General features: G+C 45.5%; 1 protein-coding gene across 1 annotated transcript in view; it reads right to left on the bottom strand.

Annotated features, from left to right (window-relative positions):
• Positions 1-17,721, bottom strand: part of SMG5 (SMG5 nonsense mediated mRNA decay factor) — a 344,692-nt gene that overhangs the window by 99,207 nt on the left and 227,764 nt on the right. The window contains exons 18-20 of the mRNA XM_069218000.1: positions 11,817-11,976; positions 11,187-11,277; positions 9,979-10,053 (exon numbers count right to left, since the gene is read on the bottom strand). Coding sequence (XP_069074101.1) covers positions 9,979-10,053; positions 11,187-11,277; positions 11,817-11,976 — 326 coding nt within the window. The remainder of the gene's footprint in view (positions 1-9,978; positions 10,054-11,186; positions 11,278-11,816; positions 11,977-17,721) is intronic.

Here is a 17,721-nt window from a genome sequence, read left to right as displayed (position 1 = left end):
GCCAAGCGCAGCAAAGTTTGATCGAAGATTATACGACTTTCATGAAGGAGCTAGACTTAAAGGTCAATAAATGCAAAACCTTTACCCTGATTTGTTGTAAAATGTCAAAGTGTGGGGGGGGGGGGGGCTGGATTGATACAGAAGAGGCATTGGGGGAAAGGAAACGGTTTTCCTTTCCCTCAATGCCTCTTTTGGCATTCCTTCTGCCTGATCTCGATGCGATCAAGCAGCAGAAATGCCCACTAGGCACCAGGGTATTTGTTCTGTGTGCGTGTGTGTATATTGTGTGGGAGGTCCGCTCCTTGGGCAAGGGCCGCTCCCCCCAGGGGGCATAATGATATACACAGTTTCTGCCCCCCCGGGGTCAGATGGGCGAATTATTTTTAAGCCTATCTGCTCCCGGGTGGGTAAAAGCCACAATGGCACCAGGGATCTGTTTTTATTTGTTTGGGGGGAAAGGGGGTGGCATCCACCTTGGGCTAGGGTCGCCCCCACCCCAAGGGGTACAAACACTTAGGCAGTTCTGCCCCCCTTGGGGGCAGAATCCACTAGGCACCAGGAATTTTCTTTTTGTGTGTGTTTTTTGTGCAGGGGGGCATAATATTTTATGCCGTTTCTGCCCCCTTTGGGGGCAGATCGGCCTTGTATTTTTTTAGGTCCATCTCCCCCGGAGACCACTAGACACCAGGGAAAATATTTAACTGTTTGATGCAAAGTGTTTGCATTTGTGATTATAACAGTTTATTTCTCTTTTTTGTTCTAGTTCAAAGCTTTTACTTCTTTTGATGTGGCTCATTTTGGCAGTGGTTGACCTGTGGTTTGCTTAGTTGCATGTTTTAGGTAAGTAAATTTACTCAAAAGGAGTATTGTTGTCATGCATGAATGATATGTTTGTAGGTCGTGACCTAAATGCAGGATTGTGTGTGAAATGGTCCTTAGATTTGTGCACAATATTTGTGTTGTCTTATGTCTAATATGCTTTTTTCTTTTTGGTGGGATATCATTGGTGATTGCTGAGTCTGTGCAGATTAGTTGTTGGTGAGTCTAGCTTTTTCAGGAAAGTGAGTGATATAGTTTTTGAAAACATAACTTTTTGTAATAAAGCCACTGTAAGAAAATGTCTTCCTTCGCATTGTTACCCCCTGACATTTTGCCTTTTGTTGATGCCAGTTATGATTGAAAGTGTGCTGGGACCCTGCTAACCAGGCCCCAGCACCAGTGTTCTTTCCCTAAACTGTAACTTTGTTCCCACAATTGGCACAGCCCTGGCACATGGATAAGTCCCTTGTAAATAGTACCCCTGGTACCAAGGGCCCTAATGCCAGGGAAGGTCTCCAAGGGCTGCAGCATGTGTTATGCCACCCTGGGGACCACTCACTCAGCACATGCACACTGCCTCACAGCTTGTGTGTGCTGGTGGGGATAAAATGACTAAGTCAACATGGCACTCCCCTCAGAGTGCCATGCCCACCTCACACTGCCTGTGGCATAGGGAAGTCACCCCTCTAGCAGGCCCTACAGCACTAAGGCAGTGTGCACTATACCACAGGTGGGGGCATATGTGCATGAGCACTATGCCCCTACAGTGTCTAAGCAAAACCTTAGACATTGTAAGTGCAGGGTAGCCTTACGAGTATATGGTCTGGGAGTTTGTCAAACATGAACTCCACAGTTCCATAATGGCTACACTGAAAACTGAGAAGTTGGGTATCAAACTTCTCAGCACAATAAATGCACACTGATGCCAGTGTGGGATTTGTTGTAAAATACACTCAGGGGGCATCTTAGAGATGCCCCCTGAATACCAGTCCGACTCCTAGTGCTAGGCTGACCAGTTTCTGCCAGCCTGCCACAACCAGGTGAGTTTCTGGCCACATGGGGAGAGTGCCTTTGTCACTCTGTGGCCAGGAACAAAGCCTGTACTGGGTGGAGGTGATGCTCACCTCCCCCTGCAGGAACTGTAACACCTGGCGGTGAGCCTCAAAGGCTCATGCCTTTTGTTACAGCACCCCAGGGCATCCCAGCTAGTGGAGATGCCTGCCCCTCCGGCCACTGCCCCCACTTTTGGCGGCAAGGCAGGAGAGGATAATGATAAAAACAAGGAGGAGTCACCCACAAGTCAGGGCAGCCTCAATAGGATTAGGGATGTGCCCCCTCCCTTCAGGGAGGAGGCACAAAGAGGGTGTAGCCACCCTCCAGGACAGTAGCCATTGGCTACTGCTCTCCTGACCTAAACACACCCCTAAATTTAGTATTTAGGGGCAACCCAAAACCCAGGAAATTAGATTCCTGCAACCTCCAACAAGAAGAAGGACTGCTAACCTGAAAGCCCTGCAGAAACAACAACTGATGGCCCCAGCCCTAGCCCTATCAGCCTGTCTCCAGACTCCAAGAACCTGCACAGCGACGCATCCGACAGGGACCAGCGACCTCTGAAGACTCAGAGGACTGCCCTGAACCCGAAGGACCAAGAAACTCCTGACAACAGAGGCATCGTTCAACAACAGCAACATCTTTGCAACAAAGAAGCAACTTTTAAAGAACTCACTCTTCCCGCCGGAAGCGTGAGACTTCTCACACTGCACCAGAAACCCCAGCTCAAGCTTCAGAGAACCAACACTGCAGAGAGGATTCCCAGGTGACTGCGTCCTCGTGAGTAACCGGAGACGAACCCACCGTACCCCCACAGCGACACCTGCAGAGAGGATCCACGAACCCCTGTACCCCCACACCTGCAGAGAGGATCCAGAGGCTCCCCCTGACTGCGACTGCCTGGTAACAAGGAACCCGACGCCTGGAATAAGCACTGCACCCGCAGCCCCCATGACCGAGAGGAACCAACCTCCAGTGCACGAGTGACAAGCAGGCGGTCCTCTTCCTAGCCCAGTTGGTGGCTGGCCAGAGAAGCCTCCCCTCCCCCCGTGCCCTGCCTGCCTAAGTGACCCCCGGGTCCCTCCACTGCTTTCTATAGCAAACCAGATGCCAACTTTGCACACTGCACCCGGCTGCCCCTGTGCCGCTGAGGGTGTGTTTTGTGTGCCTGTTTGTGTCCCCCCCAGTGCTCTACAAACCCCCCCCTGGTCTGCTCCCCGGGGACGCAGGTACTTACCTGCCAGCAGACCGGAACCAGAGCACCTCTGTTCTCCATAGGTGCCTATGTGTTTTGGGCCCTCCTTTGACCTCTGAACCTGACCGGCCCAGTGTTTCTGGTGCGGTGACTTTGGGGTTGCCTTAAGCCCCCAACAGTGGGCTGCCTATGCCCACGAGACCGAACTTGTAAGTGCTTAACTTACCTCCCCCAGGAACTGTTGATTTTTGCACTGACACTTTTAAAATAGCTTATTGCCATTTTAACCTATACTGTGTGTACTGCTGCTTTAATTCAAAGTTCCTTACTTACCTTTGTGGAGTACCATGCATTTTATGTATTTACTTCAAATCTTGAATTTGAAAATGTGGTTCTAAAATAAATTAAGAAAATATATTTTTCTATATAAAAACTACTGGCCTGGAGTTAAGAGTGTGTGTTCCTCATTTATTGCCTGTGTGTGTACAACAAATGCTTAACACTACCCTCTGATAAGCCTACTGCTCGACCACACTACCACAAATTAGAACATTAGAATTATCTAATTTTGCTACTATCAACCTCAAAGGGGAACCCCTGGACTCTGTGCGCACTCTCACTTTGAGATAGTGTATACAGAGCCAACTTCCTACAGGAGACTTGGGGGAACACAGAATAGCAAAACAAGTGTTATTGCCCCTTGTCTTTCTCTTCATTTATGTTTTCCTTCCAAATGTAAGACAGTGTGTAAAAAAGGATGTCTAATTGAGAAATGCCCTGTAAGTCACATGCTAGTATGGGCACCCTGTAATTCAGAGATGTGCAAATAACCACTGCTTCTCAACACCTTATCTTGTGCTCATTTTGGAAACACAAAGGTTTTCTTGATACATATTTTTCACTTTTTATATTTCAGCAAATGATTTGCAGTATACCCGGTATAGAATGAAAACCCATTGCAAGGTGCAGCTCATTTAGTGGCTCTGGGTACCTAGGGTTCTTGATGATCCTACAAGCCCTATATATCCCCACAACCAGAAGAGTCCAGCAGACGTAACGGTATAAAAATCTGACATCGCAGGGAAAAGTTACAGAGTAAAACATTGAGAAAAATATGTTTTTTTCCACCTCAATTTCATTTTTGTTTTTTATTTCAGCTATTTTCTGTAGGAAACCCTTGTAGGATCTACACAAATTACCCCTTGCTGAATTCAGAATTATGACTACGCTTCAAAAATGTTTAGCTGTCTGGGATACAGCACTGGGTTCACACCCATTTCTGTCCCTAACTGGAAGGAGGCTGAAAGCACAAAAAATAGTAAAAATGGGGTAAGTCCCAGTAAAATGCCAAAATTGTGTTGAAAAAATAGGGTTTTCTGATTCAAGTCTGCCTGTTCCTAAAAGCTGTAGAAATGGTGATTTTAGCATCACAACCCTTTTGTTGATGTCATTTTCAGGAGAAAAAAACACAAGCCTTCTTCTGCAGCCCTTTTTCCATTTTTTTATAGCCACAGTTGTGCTTTATAGCTCAACGCCCTCGTACACAGGTTTGCAACCTTATCGGTTATCCATACAGAACTATCGGCATGGCTTCATTCTAACAAGGTTTCACTTTAATTACTTACCCCCAATGCTAGGATACCATGAACAATGTTATTCTCTGGAGAAGCTAGGCCCCTGCCCATGCAATGGAACTGCTGCTTGTAGGAAATTCACTCTTTTTGGCATGGTTACTACCATTTTTGCCTCTTTATCAGTGTGTTTCGACTGTCTTCACTGGGATCCTGCTAACCAGGACCCCAGTGATTGTGGTTTCTCCTCCAAATGTGGTTGCTTTGGTACTCTTTACACCACACAATTGGCACACTGATGTACCCTGTAAGCCCCTATTATATGGTAGTTAGGTACCCAGGTCACTGGTACACCAGGGGTCCTCCAAGGGCTGCAGCATGTATTATGCCACCCAGGGGAGCCCATGCAAACTACATTTGCAGGCCTACCACTGCAGCCTGTGTGAAAAGGTGCATGCACCCTTTCACTGCTGGTCACTGCACCAGGTCACTGTAAGTCACCCCTGTGGTATGCCCTACTAGCCAGAGAGTAGTGTGCAGGAGCCTGCGAGTGAGGGCATCCCGGAATTGTGCAGAGGTGACCCTACGAACTCTTCTAGTTCCAATGCACTGCACTTCAGTGTGGGGGAGCCATTTTACCTGTGTACTGGCCACATGTCACCTGTGGTCCAGCTACATAATGGTATCAAACATGTCGAAATCATACCCCCATACAAATGCCAATATTGGTGTTATGATTCCATGCACTCTGGGGGCTCTAAGGGGGCTCTAAGCAGTATTGCTCCTACCAATCTTTCAGGGTTTGAGGGCAGCCCCTCAGACAGGTTTCTGCCCTCCTGCTGCTTGACCAGCTCAAGCAGGGGAAGGCAGAACAAAGGATTTCCTGTGGGAGAGGGAGGCAACACCCTTTCTCTTGGAAATAGGTGTTACATGGCTGGGGAGGGGTAGCCTCCCCACGCCACTGGCTTGCTTTGAAGGGCACATTTGGTGCCCTTCTTGCATAATCTGGTTTGCACCAGTCCAGCTACTCAGTCTAATCTGCGTATGTTTTTCTGTTCATTGTACGGGGGTCCCTAGGAAAAAAATCTTGGTTCCCCTTCTCAAAAATATACTTTTAGGCAGTGCAGACCTGTGCTCTTTGTTTTGCCAAAACTGTACGGCCCTTTGGTGTGCCATGCGGTGACATCGTTCATCTGGCATTTTGTACAGTTAAGGTGGTGAGGCTCACCTTCAAGGACCAGATCTATGTTTGGAAATCTCCACTTTTGGAAGTAGAGTTGGAGGACTCTGCGGTGGAGTTCCCACTCGTGGACTTGTTGCCACATCCTGCTGAGGCGGCTGGCAAAATTGTTGTGTGATCCTGGGAGGTGTTCCACTAACAGGTATATGTTGTAGGGAATGGCCCAGAGCCAAACTGTCTGTGCAAGGAGAGACAACTGTAGTGAGTGTGCCTCCTCTCCCGTTTATACAGATAAAACATAGTTGTCATGGTGTCTGTGTTTTGGAGATGACCCCGCCATCCTGTTGGGGAAGCATCCGTTGTCGGAATGACCTATGGAACACGGTCCAGAAATGGACGCCCTCTCAAGAGGTTGGCCTTGTTCCACCACTGCAGAGAGCGAAAGGGTAGATGGTCTACCAACACTAGGTCCTGTAGATGACCCTGTGCCCGACCATTAGCCTGATAGACAATCCTGCAATGAGCACCTGTGAAGACGTGAATGTGGCACGATTGCAATGCAAGACGCCATCATTCCCAGAAGTTTCATAATGATTTCTACTGTGACTTGTTGACTGGGGAAAAAGTGAATAAGCTGTGTTTGGAAGTTCTGTATTCTTGCTGAATTTGGGTAAGCTGTTCTTAACTGGTCATTGATTATGACCCCAAGGTAAAGTTGTACTTGAAGGAGAGTGAGATACGACTTTTGGAAACTGATTGCGAACCCTAAATGGTGAAGCAAGTCTATCATGGCTTGAATGTGGCTGAGGCATTGTTTGAGAGAGCTGGCTTTGATGAGCCAGTCGTCTAGGTATGGGTACACCCGAATTTCTTGGCGCCATTAGGCATTATGTGAACCCTCTTGGTGCTGTGGTGGCCCCACATGGGAGTACCTTGAACTGGTAATGTTGCCCTTCTATGCCAAATCTGAGATATTTGCGGTGTACTGGGTGAATATGAATATAGAAATTTGCATCTTACATCCAGTGCTGATAGAAATTTGTCCTGTTATAGCAAGGGCAGTACATCTTGGAGTGTGACCATATGAAAATGTTTCAATATAATGCAATGGTTTAAGGGTCTGAGATCTAGGATGGGACTTAATGAGCCATATTTGTTGGGTATGAGAAAGTAAGGGAATACACGCTAGTTCCTTGATGTTGAATAGGAACTTGTTCTATTGCCCTTTTTACTAGTAAAGACTGTACTTCCTGTTTGAGGAGAATGATGTGATCCTGTGAAAGCGTGTGATGGTGAGGTGGATTGTGTGGAATCTAGCTCCAGGCAATAACCATGTTGGATAATATCCAACACCCATTAATCTGTTGTAATTTGCTGCCCATTCTGTAGGAAGACCTGAAGGCACCCTCCTACAGGTGTTAGGTAATCAGAGGGAAGCTGGAGACAGTCACTGTTTAGAGACTGTGGCAGAGGCTTGAGGGAAGGATGCTTTGCCTATGTGTTTGTTTTCCCCTAGGAATCCTTGTAAAATCCTCTGTGCGAGGAAATGTGTGACTGACCTTTACTGTATGATGATGTTTCACCTGAAGAAGAATTAGAGGCTGGTTTGTATTGTGATCTACGAAAAGCACCACAAGAGGGAGGAGGTTTTATTGCCCCCAAGAATTTTGCCACCTCGTTGTCCTTCATTTTATCCAACGCCTAATCTACCTGCAAACCGAAAAGATGCTCCTTATCGAATGGTACACTCAAGACTGTTTGATGAACCTCCTGTTTGAAACCGGAAATATGTAGACATGCAATCCGGCATAAGAGGACACAGGTATTATTATCTCTGGCTGCTGTATTAGCTGAGTCCGTATGGAGCAACTGGAAATTAGTTGTCCCTTTGTAACAATTTCCTTCCCTCTTTTTCGGTGCCCCTCTGGGAGGTTTCGGAGTAACTGCTCCATTTCGTACCAGTAGGCACAATCATATCTTGCCAGGAGACCCTGCGTGTTGGGATGCCAGTGATTTGCTGCTCGAGACAACACGTTCACATAAAGCGTCAATGAGCTTACTCTCCTTATCAGGAGGTGGAGCATCTTGAGCAGCTTGGGAATCGACTCTCTTCCTTGCATTTGACGAAACCAGAGTTTCTGCTGGAATCTGACCCTTGATATAAATTTGATAGAAGGGAAAGGCCTTGTATTTTGTCCACTCTGTGTAATAATATGGGCGCTAGCAGGGTCTTGAGATATATCATCCACGGCTTAACATTCCCTTTAGCATGGTAAGATACTCAGTGGATCTATGTAACAGTTAGTGTCCTAAAGAGAAAATCATCCTCTATAGGATCTTCATGGAGGGGTACCTGGTGGTATGTAGCTGCCCTTACCAAGAGTTCTTGAAAAGAAGTAGTGTCATCAGGCGGTGAAGGTCTAGTTGGGTAGATCTCTATGTCTGTATCAGTGTAGGAGTCCACATCATATTAAGACCAAGGGTCTATGTCGTCCTGAAAGTGTGCTGTGTCAACCCTCGTGTCTTGAGTGTCATGGAAGGAATGAGGTGAGCCTTGAGGAGAACTATCTAGAGGGTCACCCTGAGAAAGTTGTGGAGGAGGAGTTTGTGGTGGTGGTGGATTGGTGGAGGAGATGTAGGCAGAGGTAGCTGAATCTCTTCCTAGTCGTTGTCCATTCTCCTCTGTTTAATTGGAGGCGTAGGCGTCTTTAAGGCCTCCTCAAAAGTAAGCTGCTGCTTGGAAGGAGTGGAAACACCGGTTTTAACCAAAATTCTCCCCATTTGTGGGTGGATGTGAAGCTGCAACTGCTTGACTTGAAGCTGTTGCTTCTTCTTTTGAAGAATTGGCTCTGGTGGTGTTTTCGACTCAGAGTGATTTGGTTTCTAGACTTTTCAGTGCTGCGCCTCTTAATGTTCGGTACTAACATTGTCAGAGCCGAGGCAGACCGTCTTTTCGGTGCCAAGTGGGATGTGGAAGGTTTTGGTGTCAAAGCCAGTGGTGTTTGGCTCGGAATCTAAAAAAAATGTCTTTGGATTAGGTTTTGATGCTGAGCCTGAGGGCCAGGCATCTGAAAAAGTCTTTTGATGCCTGCCATTGCCAGAGGGCAGTGGTGGCTCAATCGCCTTTGCTTCCAAACTCATGAGTTTCTTGGTTGGAGCAGAGAGTTGGTTACTCACCATTTGTTGACCTGGAGGGATTTCCTGTATCTTGAGTCTTATTTCGGTTTCAGAGTCCTCTTCGGCAGCTGAAGCCTCCTGAATTTCCTGCTCAATGTCAGACATGGTATCTTGGACACCGAAAACGTGGGGACTCTCAACTTCTTGCCTCTACATTTCTCGGCGACGGGCTCTTCTATCTTGCAGTCTATTTTGGACTTGAACGACTTGCACGCCTCCCAGTCGTCTTCTCTATGTTCCAGCGACAAGCAGAGGTAAAAGACCTGATGTTGATCTGGCCGATTAAATTTGGAGTGACGCTTCGGACAGAAACAAAAAGGCGTCTGTTTCATCAGGCTTTCATTCTCAGAGGTGTCGAATGGAGAAAATGGCAGTCCGAAGGGCGCGGCCCTAAGGGCCTCTATCAAAAGAGTTCGGATTAACAGAGATTTATTTGATCCAGGGACACAAATGGATAGAGAAAAATGCAATCGAAAACAATACCAAAGGGTTTGTAGAGGGTTTCTCAAATGGAAGAGGCCTAATACGGTCTCGAACTGAAGCTCCCAGAGAACACGACTGGACCAGACAGCGGAAGAAAACAATCTGAAGTTGGAGTTGAGGACTATAAGCATAGCCAGCAAGAGGAGAAGTCACTACCGGTGACTTGAAAAACTTTTCAACCAAAAACAACTTACAACCTTCTGGAGCCAACACTAGATGGCGGAAGTACACGGAGCATGTGTATCTACAGCAACACAGGCCATCAAAGTTACTGACTGACTTCATTAAGGCTGGGCAATCCCTACAAGGTTTTTTTATCTTCTTTTATTTCAGTCTTTGGCTCTGCCTGCTAGTTCAAGGAGTAGGCCTTCAGGGAACTTTAAACATATTGGCCTATCAGACAGCTTGGGCAAGTATATTACTTAAATTCATTGAACAAAATCAAGCAAAAACTGGGCTTAAGCTTCCAGAACAAACATTTTATTGTGGGACAATCTTACCAAGCATCCACATCTTGTCTCTTCAGCTTGTGCCTCTCAAAGCTTTTTCCAGTATCTTTCTGGCAACGAAGGTATCTGAGTAAAGAAAATGGATAGACATATAGCTGAGCAGACAGAACATTTTAACAAGTGGGCAGCTTCAGAAATGGACAGAATAGCTGAAGACCATAGTGAACTTTCAAGCATAAACACTACAGCCAAGGTATTGCCCACAACAGGTCCTAACAAATCTTTATTTCTTGGACACCCCTTCACTTACTTAGCACCAATGAAGGCAAATTAATGGGGATAATTATGTTGCAAAAGGAGGAAAGAGGGAAGTTGAGAGATAAAACACAAGTCTAAAAAAGCATGAGCCACATCACTACCAACTCCTTTTTTCATTTCCAAAACCACCATCTTTAAATGCAAAATTCCATGATCGAGCTGTGGTGCAAAGGTGTTGACTCCTGATCATCATAAAAGACTTTTGCATACTTTGCTCACAGTATGTTCTTAAAGATAGTCAGAGTGCACCAGGCTGCATGGTAGGAAAAATTCCTCCTTTAATTTGTATATTTTTGATTGATTCTTTTTCACTCCAATGTGATATCCCAAGACAAGAACATGCCAAATCTGGCTAGTTCCTGAGTTACCACACTATGATCACACAAGGCATCCTTTTCACGTCGACTACACTTAGGGTGGCAGTCCTAACACCAAAAGAAAAGAGTGAAATTTGGCAGACGTCAGTGTTAAGAAGAAGTGGTCAATCCACTATCCAGGCATCAAAATGTGTCTTCAGCAAGACAAACTTCCCAAACATCTCTTCTGGACAATGATATAGGGCCCACCATGTCTCTGTTTAAGCTACTGGACTTGCTCAGTCCAGTGTTTCCCTTTCACAACCCCATGGTATTATGCAACCCCTGAGGGTTTGTATATGGTATGGTAACTTCCTACCACCCCCCCTTACCCCCACCCCACACACACACAAAACCCCACCCACCACCGTAACCCCGGCTTCAAACCACAGGCCTAGCCCCCCCCGCCAACTGTTAGTCATTACATAGGCGAAACTGCTTAGAGCAAAAATGGGGGTAAGGAAACGCTACTAGGAACTTGGCAGAAGCAACACTCTTGGGTTCAGACTGGCATAATTCCCAGAGAGGAGCTTTAAAATTAGCTCAATGTGTATACTGTAGGCTTGAAAATAAGTTTTTACTCACCGGTTTCCCTTTTTGAACTCCACCTCAAGGTAGCGGATTGCATCACGAGCTCCTCCATTCTCCTTCTTCAGAAAGTCCAATCCATCGATCACTTTCAGGGAAAAGAAACGTTTACTTGTTGGTGAAATGCTGGAAAAGACTAGATTTGTCCACGTGCAAGCAAACTGCACACAACAGGCCAGCATGGAGATTAGACCTGATGGAGATCAGGTCCCATTAACTTGCAATGAAAATTAAAAGCAAATAAATTGAAATTATCAATAGTGATATAGCAGACTATGTTTAAATGCACTTAAAGGCATTTCAATTAAACTAATGCTTTACTCACACAGCATATGAAAAGCTTAATATATGACAGTATTTTCAACCAACCACAAGATGTGTAATCATGATATAAAGCTCTACAATGGCACCAAGAACCTTGGTGTATGCTTACATCAGACATTTACAGAATTTTCAAGGTGATAATCCCTCTCAAGCATCCAGATCACTTAAAGATATCCTGACGAGAGTTAAAGGTACAGGTCACTATAACAAGGAGCAATTTTCAGCCATTAACCTATATGAAATTACAGCTGTAAACAATTGGAATGCCATTAAATAGACTGGATTAAAATTATTCCCACTTACCTGTTCTAGGTATGATTATAATGAAGCTCCCACTATTGACCAAGTGCCTGATGATTGGCAGGTGCTGGCAAAGAGCCTGAGTGTCTGGGACAAGGTATGGTGACATCGCAGACTGAGCCTTTGGCTGCTGCAGGCTTCCTTCAAGTTGTGACACTTCCAGCTGGAATAGAACACTTGACATTCAGCGTGATTTTTATGGTATAGATCTGTTGCAATCACAATCGTAAAAATGCACTAGCCACAGTGACTCTTCTATGTGCAGTTCTTTTTAGTCATCTTTACATATATTTGGGATATCGGGCCCTTAGGCCAGTGGAACACGCAAAACAAAAAGGTCAATATGAATCCTGGAGGCAGTGCTGCCTCTTGTTTTAAACTAGTTCACACCCTCCATACACACCAAAAGATTTCCAAATGCTACTCTCGGTTCAAACAAGGGTCACAAGCCAACATTAAACTGCTTTGACGGGAGGGCAATCTGGAGAAAGGGAGACTGAGGACTACCAGTACAAGAGTGACTACAGTGATCAAAGTTCACCTCCAGCCTCTCTTCCTACATGCTTTCAGGTTACTTACTGTGAGGGAGGGAGCAGCACTCCTATGGAAAAGAAAAACCAGTCAGAACATCTGGTGCTCATCAGCATTCCAGAAGCCATCCACGGAAATTGCTTGTTGAGCACAAACTGGTGGACATTCAAAGTTAAAGTCCATCACCTCTGCTACTGACAAGGCCTACAGGTTAATTGACCTCCCAATGATGGGAGGTTATTGTACTAGATCTTCTTGGGCCATTTTGGGACAACCACGTACAATGGAATATTAACATTCGTGAGTCTGTTCAAAGTAATTTGAATGGTTAGAGAAAGCACATTATATAGTTTGAAATGAGCAGTGCTGGATACATTCAAATCAACTGTCTTCGGAAATAAATAAAAATAGGCATGGTGGGTGCTGCTGAGTAGCAAACATACCACATGTTTAAATATCTACAACATCTTGAAAGGCTTTGCAATTATAACTATTAGTTTGGAGATGTCTGAAGCACTATGACAGCATGATACATAAGCAGTCTATGCATGGACAGTCCAGAAGATTTCCCAGTGCCAGAGCATCGTTGCTTATGTGAACAGCCTCAGAGCCCACTCCTCAGCATTGAATATTGTACATATCTGGTAGTCAGTACACAGTACACAAAACAAAGTACAATAAGAAAAGCTGCTAAAGCCAATATATTCAGGTTTATTTGGAGGTGTTCACCTGACCAGAGGTCACTCAAATTCAGTTCCTCCTAACGTGCTTTCATCACTCACCCCCCATCTTGTCAAGAAAACAACTTCACAGTATGATATTCTGGAAGACGACCTGCTTCCAACATCACAGATTGTAGCAAACACTTTCCTGACTCACCAATGAAATGGCTAAACAACCCCTGATGCAACATCTACCAAGCCCCTCACTCACTACTGTAGGAACCTCAGCTCCTACATGACACAGTGAAACTGCATCACCCTGGCCATAAATGTTTCTGGACACCACTTTTCTCCTATAAGCTGATCAATCTTGCAATCACACTGGGAGTGCTCCCTTTAAGCTTTTGCCACCATCGGAGTCTAGTTCTTCTATGGGTGTGGGAGCACATCAAACCCCTAACCAGATCTCCTTTTGAATGAGAGTTGTTACTACTGTCTCAACCTTGACTATGTGGTGACTGACAATTCAGAGTGTTAGTATAGCCTTTACCCAAAGTGGCTAGGATGCCTACAAGCAACTGTGTATAGCTCATTCACTACCCATAATTGGGGCTCTTGGCTTTTTTGAGTGGGACATCTATGAGGAAACCCTATGATGCAAGTGGGTTTTTGTCTGTGACAAATCTAGCGAGTGCTGGTGTAGGAAAGTGGATTATTAGGGTGGTGTGGTTATGATACCTCACCATGCAATAATGTCATGATCTTTATCAGGCCTAGTTAGGTGTCTTTAATAAGACCCTTGGCTCAGTCCTGGGTAGATGTGGCAGCACAGAGCAGTCAATTCAATTGAAGGATCAGATTTAAAGCATTTAGAAGTACCCAAATAGAGAAGTAGGAAATAGGTCAGTAAAAATCCAACCTCAATTTATAAAGAATGTATTTTTGATTTGGACAAGCAAATAAAAATCTATTGAGGGAAACCGGGGGATAAGATTTTTCAAAGGTAAATACATTCTTTTTATGATTTTTCAAAGGTAAATTATTTTTGATCGATGAAATAAAACGTAATAGTCGAGCAGTTACTAGCCACCTGGCTGGTAGGGCTACTCTCCTTTTAGCTTGGATAGGACACAGTCAAGTGGGAGCCAGTCACAGGGACCACTTGAGTCCAGGGAGGCAGTTACCTGTCGCTTTTTAGCAGTTACAGGATGCTTAGTGTTTTTTCCTCTTTAAAGAGGTGCAGCCCAGAAGTAGTCCTGATGCTGGGGATGCAAAGGATACTGAGGACGTTGGAGATGCTGCAAGTATTCCTGGGGCCACCCTTGTATCCACAAGCATCAGAGGTAGTCGCTGAAGGTGCAGTGTGGGAATCCAGTGCAGGTCCAGTCACCACTGGTCACTGGGTTCCCGGTTCTAGCTGTCTTCAACGGTTAATTGTAGGGGAGTGTCTTTCTTGCAGGGCAAGCAGAGCCCACTTCGATGTCAGCCACGGGTCCCACTGACAGGGGAGGCATCTGGTAGGTCATGACTGGGTGGCATTTTTCTTACTTGCCCTGGGTAACACTTGTACCATATTCTAGGAACTTAAATTTCTATGAGCAAATTGGAAATTAGATAAATGTACACGTACTCTGGGAAACAGAGCACATGCACTGTGTCCTGGACAGCAGGGCCCAGTGCATTGAAGTCGAAAAAGCCAGCAGCATCAGTCCAGGCGAGCATTAAAAGAAAAGAAGAAATTGTTTCCAGCAGAAGAGAAACTATAAGTAAGCCACGGCAGAGGATGATAGTCTCCTTTGTGCTGTATTGACCACCTGTCATCCCAGCCTAGACATCCATTATCAACAACCCATTCCCCCCCCCAAAAGTCATGTACCTTGTGTCAGGTTCTCACAACCTTACTTACTAAAACTAATCTTCCCATTTCTGTGCAGTGACTATCTCTCAAAACAGATCGCCTGACAGAGGGCAAGAAAAATCACACTTGTGCCACATCAAACTGGTCTCACTGTAGTCACTGGGGCAGGGAGCTCACAAAACCAGCCTGCAAGAAAACTGTTCATGCTTGAATGGATGAGCTATGGAGGTTTCAAATTTAGCAGAGTGTCAGGCTCTGGCAGGCAAACAAAAGTACTGGTATCCTCAACCCTAGGTTCATCAGCGTATTTAAGACGCCAAAGAGACTTATATAACAATATAAAGACAAAAAGGACCAGGAGTGAAATCTTCACTCTGTTGACATTCGCTGTTCAGGCCTGGTCAGAGTCTGGGAAACATACAGTCGCCTTGTTCCCAAACAACAAACAGGAGCAGAGAGTGATTCTGAGGGAGGCAGAACAGGACAATCCTGAAGCAAAGAGTGTTGTGAGGATATTTAAAGAAACAGACTGCCCAGAACCTGTGATGTCACCCCACTATAGCTGCCCAGGAGCAAAGAAGCCATCCTGAGAAGGCTACACCTACACTGTCTCTGCCCAGCTCTGTTCCGCTGAAGTGTCTACCTCTTTCACAGCTCCAGAAAATTATGCAGAAAGAAAGTTGCCCTAAATCTAAAACCATTTCTAGGCCTTAAGGTTACAGAACAATCAGTGGCCACATTTTTCTCTAGGCTGACCTCTGACACCACAGTGGCTTGCTCTAGGTGTGCCTGGTACCAAAGACTGACTTTAATGGTGGCACCTTTTTTCTGTTCAGCATCCCTAAGTAACACAGAAGGCCACATAAAAGTAAAGGAAAAGTGTCACTTACCCTGTATGCATCTGTTTGTGGCATGTAGTGCTTTAGATTCACATGCTGTGTATAGTCCTGCCATCTAGTGTTGGGCTCAGACATGTTCAACTTGTTTTTTTTTTCTAAGAAGTCTTCCGAGTCACTTCATATAGTGTCTCCTCCTCTGAGTGGATTTGTGCACGGGCATCAGCTCAATTTTTCATTTTTTTTCTCCACACAGTGGGTGACGAAGGAACACAACACTACATGACATGCCATGCCATGAACGCATGCTTGAGGGTAAATAACATTTTCTATTTGTGGCATGTGTAGCTGTAGATACTATGCTGTGCAGAGATGTAAAGCAGTTCTCCCCTAAGAGGTAAGCTAGCCGCAGGATGCTGAAGAGGACTGGACAAGAGTACAAAGTACAGCTTGGCCAATGCTAGCTTGTTGGCATGCTAGGATGTCCGCAAACAGAAGTGTTTACCTAAAGTGTGCAGAGTGAAGCATGTAGTTGCTTTCCAGATGTCAGCTATGCCGATATTACGTAAAAAGACAATGGAGCTCCCTTCTTACATGTAGACTGGGGGCCTTGAGAGGAACTGGCAAAAGCTGCTTGGCCTTTGAGTAACAGGTTCAGATACATGTAGCCATCACTATGCTATCCCGGATTTGGAGAGAGCACAACCCTTGTGTGGCTTGGAGAAGGAGGCAAAGAGCTTTTGCATTTAATGGAAAGGTTTTATCTTGTCTACACAGTACATGAGGGCTCTTTTAACAGAATATGGAGAGTCCTTACAGCTGCTGGAAGTTCTAAGGTTTGGTTAGGGTCGCACGAGAAGACCACATTAGGGAGCACTTTGGGATTGTGCAAAGGAACACCTTATCCTTATGCACTTGGAAAAAAGGTTAATCCAGGATTCGTGCCTTAAGCTCACTGACACATGAGAGAGGTGATGGCGACCAAGTAAGAGACCTTTCAGATTTTTTTTTTTTTTTTTAAAGAACAAGAGTGTAGGGGCTCCAATGGAGGGCCCATAAGTCTAGTAAGGACAACATTAAGGTTCCACAACAGAGTCATGGCACTCTAGGAGGGATGCCTCGAGTCTGCCAAAGCCTCCACACTATGTACAGGAGAGGGAGAGGAGGAAAAGCACAGGCAAATATCTCTGACCAGTTGATCCTTACAGCACTACCCGGGGGCTGGAGTTGTGGGTACCTGGAGGCAAAAGTCAGGCATTTAAACATTTTTAAGTTGGCAAAAAGATCTATGTAGGGAAGGTGGAAGTACGGGAACAGGATTTGTAGGTGGAGTTCCCACTCGTAGACTTGTTGATGCATCCTGCTGAGAAGATCTAAGTTGTCAGCTCCCAGAAGGTGCTCAGCTAATAGATGGACGTTGATGGAGTGCCCACTGCCAGATGTTCTGAGCATCGATGAATTGTGGGGAGTGTGTTTTGTCTTGGTTCTGAAGGTAGTACATGGTGGTAATGTTGTCGGTGCAAACAAGGAGTACCTTGTTACAAATGTGACATAGAAAGGCTTTGAGAGCTAGAGGGATGGCTAACAGTTTGAGGTGATTAATGTAGAGAGACCCTGTTGCTGGGAAGTCGACCAACCCTGGACAGGCACTCCTGCAACAGACATGTGTAGCCAGACATGGGGGACTATGGCAATGCAAGAGGCCATTATGCACAGGAGACACACTGAATGTCTTAACAGTTAACTTTTAATCTGGCTAAAAAGGAAGGAGCAAAACTTGAAAGGCTTGAATCCTTGTTTGTCTGGGGAAGGCTTTCCATACCAGGCAGTTGAGGATCACCTGTATGAATATCTAGATTTGGAGGGGCTGGAGGTGGGATTTTGTGGCACTAATAGTGTACTCTAGACCGAAGGTGGTTTATGGTGCTCAGGGTATGCACCAAGCGCTGCTGGTGGCTGCTGATCTGGATCAGCCAGTTGTCTAGGTAAGGAAAGACATGTATGCTGGTGCGCCCGAGATG

Source organism: Pleurodeles waltl, chromosome 12, assembly GCF_031143425.1.
Source record: "Pleurodeles waltl isolate 20211129_DDA chromosome 12, aPleWal1.hap1.20221129, whole genome shotgun sequence".
Classification (NCBI taxonomy): Eukaryota; Metazoa; Chordata; class Amphibia; order Caudata; family Salamandridae; genus Pleurodeles; species Pleurodeles waltl.
Note: the sequence above shows the minus strand (reverse complement) of the source record. Positions and strands in the feature narration are given on the sequence as shown.